The sequence below is a fragment of the Cibotium barometz genome, chromosome 42 (genome assembly GCF_041138505.1).
Source record: "Cibotium barometz isolate CiBa-2024 chromosome 42, ASM4113850v1, whole genome shotgun sequence".
Taxonomy (NCBI): domain Eukaryota; kingdom Viridiplantae; phylum Streptophyta; class Polypodiopsida; order Cyatheales; family Cibotiaceae; genus Cibotium; species Cibotium barometz.
Window position 1 is genome coordinate 21,203,299 of NC_141087.1, and position 7,259 is coordinate 21,210,557.

At 39.1% G+C, this 7,259-nt stretch overlaps 1 protein-coding gene across 1 annotated transcript; it reads right to left on the reverse strand.

Annotated features, from left to right (window-relative positions):
- Positions 1–2,952: 2,952 nt before the first annotated feature.
- LOC147614250 (shikimate O-hydroxycinnamoyltransferase-like) lies at positions 2,953–4,786 on the reverse strand. The gene is made up of 2 exons (XM_086780431.1): positions 4,321–4,786; positions 2,953–3,940 (listed from the first exon to the last, which is right to left on the reverse strand). Exons 1-2 carry the CDS (start codon positions 4,759–4,761, stop codon positions 3,032–3,034), a joined length of 1,350 nt encoding a protein of 449 aa, XP_086636557.1. The 5' UTR covers positions 4,762–4,786; the 3' UTR covers positions 2,953–3,031.
- Positions 4,787–7,259: the final 2,473 nt, after the last annotated feature.

Sequence of the window (7,259 nt, forward strand, 5' to 3'; positions counted from 1 at the left end):
CGTGAAAGAGGCCACTCTAGAGGTAGGGGGAGCCAGAGAGGTTGATGGGGATGGTAAAGAAATCAAAGTGGAAATAGCATAGAGAGGTTGATGGGGGATGGTAAAGAAATCAAAGTGGAAATAGCATAGAGAGGTTGATGGGGGATGGTAATCAAAGTTGAATTAGCATAGAGTGGTATTATTATAGAAATACCATGGAGGTGAATGGAAAAGAAATCAAAGAGGAAATAGCATGGGGGTGGATGGAAAAAAATTAGAGAGGAAATATCATAGAGTGAAAATAGCATGAAAGAGGCCACTCTAGAGACAAGAGGAGACAAAGGGGACGAGGTGGATGGCAAAGAAATTAGAGTAAAAATAACATGTAGTGAAGATAGCATAAAAGAGGCCACTCTAGAGGCATTCTACTTTTTAAGAGTTTCCAAGACTTTACACATATGATTCTCATGATCAACATTATTCTTGGAGTAAACCAGAATAACAGAAGACTTTAAAAAAATCATCTAGATTCTCTTTCAAGATTTCGTCAATCAATAAAAGGTAGCAAGGGCAATCAATCCATCTGAATAACATTACTATGAACTCATAATGTCCATACCATGTATTAAAAACCGCCTTGGGAATATCATGAACTTTAATCCTTATCTCATAGTATTCGGTTTGTAAATCAATCTTTGTGAATATCTAGGCTCTATGGAAATGGTCTAACAGCTCATCGATCCTAGGAATATGATACTTCTTATTGATCCTCCTCTTGAAAAGAGATGTTCTTCTTCTTTCATGGCTGGGGCCACGAGCTTGTCCTTCAGCTCTTGCTCCATGTGAGCAACATATTTTAATGTATTGTTGATAGATCTTTTGTGCTTTTGATATTTATCTTGTGTCATTTTTTTAATAATGCAATGCAAACCCAAGGATAGTGTCTGATCCCATTTTTACAAATGATGTAATCACCCATGTGTGCCCAATACATAATGCATATAGCATTCATTCTATACTGGGAAATTTTGCTCAACATACTTTTGGGCAATTTTGCTCCCAATATTGGGCAGTTTTGCTCCATATACTTGGGCAGTTTGTACACCAAATATGTATGTTTCTATAATGCAAAAGAACTAATATCGAATAAATATAGTGTGAACTCACACTCCCTTGAGATGTTTGCAAAAACTTTATAGCATATGAATGAGCCCTGAAATGTTCCCAAAATTCCCCGAATTGTGCAAAAGGTTTGTTTTAACATAGCTAATAACACCCCATAGGGTATATCTTCTACAGTTAAGAGGATAATTTAATCTAAGATATTCAAAAGAGAAGCTCAAGGAGAAGATGACAAGGGGGTGAGGGCCAAGAGAACTTCCCTATGATACTGCTTATATGAGTGGATCAAAAGGTAGCAACCTCGGGGGGTTCACCTCAAAAAATATTCATGTACCACATGAGTTCAATAGGAGGGGTTTTTTAATTAGATACATTGAGAAAAATTATCAGGATTACATTAACAGGAGGGGTTTTTAAATTCAACTTTAGAAAAAAATCCGTTAGTTCATAAGTAAAGAGGGGTTGTTTTATTAGGGGGAAAATTTTAGTTAAGGGTTTTTTTTAATACCTCTTGAACACACATGATACCTAGGGTTTTCTAGTAGTAGTGCACCCTCCGAGGTAGCAACACACACAAACATGCAGCAAGAAAGTGATAGAGAGAAGCATAACACTTAAAATAGAGAGAAGCATAACACTTAAAATAGATTGATGGGAATGAGCTACCATAGGAATGGCTACATGTGAAGCTTGTATAATGGGCAAGCAACATTGGCATACATTTCCACAAGAAATCAAGCATCCTTTAGAGCTTTTACATGTAGACCTTTCTAGTAAAATGCCAACCACCACTACATTAGGTGGTTCCTTTTCCTTCTTTTTTACTGTTTGATGACTATTAATAGGAAGATATGGGTGTATTTTCTTTGGGATAAGGCTAAAGCTTTTGGAAAAATCAAAATATGGTAAAGCTGTGTAGAGGATGAGACATAAAAGAGACTAAAGAAGTTTCAAACAAATCGAGAAAGAGAATTCACATCAAGTGAACTCAATGCCTAATATATGAGGAGCACGAGATCAAGCAACATTTGATGGTGATTACTTATACTCCATGATAAAATGGTGTTATAGAGAGTAAGAATCACACAGTTGCATTTTATTTTGTCCAAGACAAGTAATGCTACTACACAAATCCTTAACAAGAGTTACACACCTCAAGAAGCTTATTCTAGTAACTCCTTAATAGGAGTTACACACCTCAAAGAGCTTAAAGGAAAAGGATTTTAGACTTTTATTTTGGCCAATACAAGTAATGCTACTATACATATCCTTAACATGAGCTACACACATCAAGAAGCTTATTCTAGTAATGCCTTAATAGGAATTACACAAAGGTAGTGAAGCTTATTCTAGTAAGAAACCCTCCGCTACATATTTTAAGTTGAAGTTTTGTAATTTTGGGTTCAAGTGTGTTTACATATTGTGACACAAGCCATAGATTCATTACAATAAGATCATGAATTAGAAAGAGAAATTGGCTAGATTAGGAGCTTGGAGGTTTAAGTTTTTACACAACCACAAGGTTGAAGTTTTGTAATTTTGGGTCTCTTTTGGGTTGAGTAAATATCACCTTTTATTTTCCAGCATCTACCATGTTTTTCTTTATATTCTTTAATTTCGGAGGACTTTAAAAGGGAATAATAAGAGAAGGGCCAAGCTAAGAGCATGAGGGGGGAGAGATCTCTCATGTCTCTAATGTCACAAAAAACTAATATAAAGTGTCGTCATGTTCACCTTTATAAAGCTTCATGGTGATAGCTTAGTATCATAATCATCAACTCAATGCTTGAAGATTGATGTTCTAAATGTACCTTTATAAAGCTTCATGGGGAAAGCTTAGTATCATAATCATTGACTCAATGCTCGAAGATTGATGTTCTAAATACATACCTTTTTATAAATGTCAATTATTAAATATTTGAATATGTTCTCAAAGGTCAATGGTAGGGGTAGATTGTTGAAGGAAAGCATTGAGAACATGATCATTGTGGAGGCAAATACACATGTCAATGCCACCAAGATCCTTGCTAGGGTAAACAAATATAACATTTTCTTTGGTACGAGCAGGGCGAACTATAATAGGAGTCCCAAAGCCAAAATCAATATCATATACGGGAAATTTAGGGCCTTGGGAAACTACGGTGAGCTTGGTGCCATGGGAGATGGATTCATGCAAGGATGCTATAGAATGAGGATCAACAAGGATTTCTTTGATGTGAGCATCCTTGGTGGCCTCTTGAATGGCTTCGCAGATACGACCAGCTGTGCACTCAAAGGCATGTGTTGCTAGAAGCTCATGAGGACTCGTGCGCACTTGGGCATCTAGCAATGCATTGCCAAAGTAAGCCGAGGTTATGCTTGGCAAAAGTCTACTTCTCATGTCAATTGGTAAAACAAGCCATACGTGTTGGTCGAGTGGTAGCAAGTCAGCCTCCGCGTCGATCAACCGTTTCCACATGCATGCTATGACCACTTGGAAGCTACTGATTTGTGCATTTCCAGATTCTTTGATTGCGACTTGCTTAAGCTTCTCTATAACACCTTTTGAGAAGTGTATCACTCTTTGCAACTCTTGTGGTGGTGGCCTTGGTGGCAAGGTAGCAAAAACAAAACTACTTTTCTTGCTTGCCATTTTGATGCTTTCATAAGCTTTTGTAGGTTCTCTCCAACATTCTGGCCTCAGTACTCCTCGCACATGAAAGGGTGCTAGCGATAGACCCTCACCCCTGCAACATTGGCCCCATGACTTGAGAAAATGCCAATATGAGTGTCCATCCATGACCATGTGACTTGACGCACAGCCAATTGCAATACCTCCACCTCCTTGGAATCTAGTAACCTGCCATGCACCTTAAGTAGAGTTAGAGACAATCACTAATAAATGTTTTAAGTAGGGTAAGGCAACTTTTATGTGCATGGTTTTAAAGTCCACATTGTTCCAAGTTGCGAGGTTCACACATGTGCATGTGTTATGATATGCTAATCACTAGATTTCGAAATTTTATTTCACATCTTAACAACAAAATAATCGAAAAATCTAGCGGGCGAGATTTGCTAGCCCGATCAGGCGTAGAAAAGATCTCTCTCTCTCTCTCTCTCTCCGTGCGCGCGAGCGCACAGCCCCATCAGACGTAGAAAAGATCTCTCTCTCTCTCTCTCTCTCTCTCTCTCTCTCTCTCTCTCGCGTTTCTGTGTTTTTCTTTGAATCTCAGAGAAAACCTGGATGGAGAGGATGACATCGTCTGTATTGAGGCCAGAGCGAGATTGGGCCATGGGAACCAGGTCGTCGAAGAAGCTTCGCATGGGGAAGTGTTGCGCCTCCAGCTCATCGAAGGAGGCATGGATGATGGCTTCGACGAACTCGACTCCAGCGTCGTTACAGTCGAGGCTGAGGCTTCCGTCCGGCTCCTCCACAAGCCGCCCGGCCACCGGATAGAACTCCACGAGTACCTTCGACAGCCCGCGCTTCAGCCCCTCCATCAGGGTGGCCACATTAGCTGCATCGTCGTCGGCGGCGGCGGCTGTCGTCTTGTAGAACAACACCTCCCTTATGTAAGGGTAGCCTCGGAAGTGTACATCCGCGGGTGGCAGCACAATCCTATGCCTTTCCGTTTCATGTATTGGCTTTATCGCACACACATCTAAGGTTTGCACAGCCATAGTAGTACTAGTACTACTACTATTACTTAAGTGTGAATAACACGCTGATCTGGAGGTGAAGAACGATGGGTTTAAATCCAAACAAGTGGAGGAATAACAGTCAAGGGTTGGGAGAGGTAGGGTGGCCTCAATTGAAGGCGTACATCCTTCACGGATACCCACTTCTCACTTGAACCTCAAATTTCTTTTTTCTTTTTTCTTTGGGATCAATAATAGTGCTTAATCCCAAGCCATTAAAATCAAGGGGTGTGGTAGAGGTAGGGTGGCCTCAAGGCTAACATTTGAACTTGAGAATTGAAATCCTCACCTTGGCCTTTAAGTAAAACCAATTTCTCAGCAAAATCAAAATCATCTGGAACTCAAATTTCAAAGGTGGGTTTCTTTTCTGAGGGGGGGGGTTAAGGGCAATATCTTGTCAATTTCAAAGGTGGGTTCCTTTTTTTAGGGGGATTATGGGCAATATTTGGTCCAAGTAGGTCGCCCACTTGCAAGGTGGTTGAGTCCTTGATGAACATAAATGCAAGTGTGGGCTACTTTCTCAAAATTATAAGAATCTTAGTAGGAAATTTAGCGTATATATAAATATCTAAAACATAATAAACGTATCTATAAATATTTTTAAAAAAAAAGTCAATACATAGTTATGATATATGTGATGTATGTGTGCATATGAAAAAATATTAGTATCTATAGTTTGAGATACAAATATTAAAAATCTGAAATCAGTGTGTGAGTGTGTTTGTAAGAGAGAGAGAGAGAGAGAGAGAGAGAGAGAGAGAGAGAGAGAGAGAGAATTATGAGCATAGAAAACCTTAAGAGATAAGGTATTTGGGTCCTCTCTTATGAGAATTTAGAGACAAGATTTTTGGGTCCTCTCTTATGAGAATCGAAAACCTTAAGAGAGAAGGCTTTATAAATGCTAAATGCTAACATGTGGGCATGCGCACGTTGCAACTCTTATGATGAGCATAAAAAGCCTTAATCTTGAGGTAAGTTTTATTAAATGCTAGCATGTGGTAATGAGCACATTGCGGATCTTTCTCATTACATGCTCGACTTCATGTGTGACATTTCATTGTAGATAAGGGTGATTGGACATCAAAGGTGAAGAAAGGCATGTTTTCAGGCTATTTCAAGGGTGCCCAAGTGAACAAAGGTGAAGATAACCCTTAATAAATCTTGGGCCAATCAAAACCTCATAGTTGCATATGAAGGAGTTCTACCATACTCCAAGTGACTTTTTCCAAGCAAACCAAAAAATCAAATGAGGTGTGGCAAAAGGCCTCCTATAGAGAAGGGTGTTCATCATTTCACAAGTGATTTGTGTTGTGTTCAAATTGGTGCAACTGGGTGTTTGCATGCTTTTGTGTGTCCATAAAGGCAATAGAGCTAGACGGAGCTAGAGGGGATCCCAAACAACAACTATTAAATAAAGCTAATGAGTAGCCACCACTATAAGTATGAGGAAGGTGGAGATGTCATACCAGTAACCCAAAATAGTAGGTGTTAACTACTACACTACATACACATGTACACATATAAAGGCACAATATGAGGAAGGTGGAGATGCTTACTATTTGTACCGATAACCCAAAATAGCACATGTTAACTACTAAACTAGACACACATGTACACAGGCACAGTGTGCATTAGACGTCAATAAAAATAGCAATATGTTTTGGAAATCATTTGTGTGCAAGTACATGTTAAGTACCATAGAATCAGTACACATCAATAGTCTAAGGTCAAAGGAGTTTGGCACTAGTGAAGGGTAGGAGAAATTACCTCCACCAGACTTGAAGGCATTCACTTGCTATGCAAGATAGGCATGAGTGTTCTTGCATACATGCAAAGAAGGTTGTTAATTAATTATCTTGGACTAGAGGAACCATGGACACAAGGTCTATAAAATATCCCTTTTAGTTAAATATGAAGGATCTATAGGAGGAACACCCATTAGGATAATTAAAGATGGATGTGGTAACAACCCAAAGGTAGATTTTGGATGTCTACATAAGAGTAAACAACAATCTTTGTCAAAGGTGGATTGTGCATGGCCATCTAGTATTTACTTTGCCTCTTATTTGATTCACATGCAAGAGGCAGTCTAGTATGTCACCCATCCTGAGTTAGCTCTTTGCTTGGTTGCAATCAATTAAGACCTCATAAGTCTAACAAAGAAAGTGAAGTACTTATAGATCCCTCTATTTGGTTGCAACCAATTAAGAGCTCATAATTCTAACAAAGAAAGTGAAGTACTTATAGAGGTAGGAGACTTTTGAGAGGTCACTTTACCCAGTGGCACTTTGTAAGGTGAAAGACTTACAAGAACCTATTTGCCATTGTATACACACGTGTGGGATAATAGCAGTTAACTGCTTTGGAGGAAACATGTAAATTTAGTGGGTAAAAGGGTAAAGATTTGAACAACATCATCGACAAAGAAATAACCATGATCAAGAAGGTGCCATCGAGCTCAAACCTTGTGCTCTGGAATT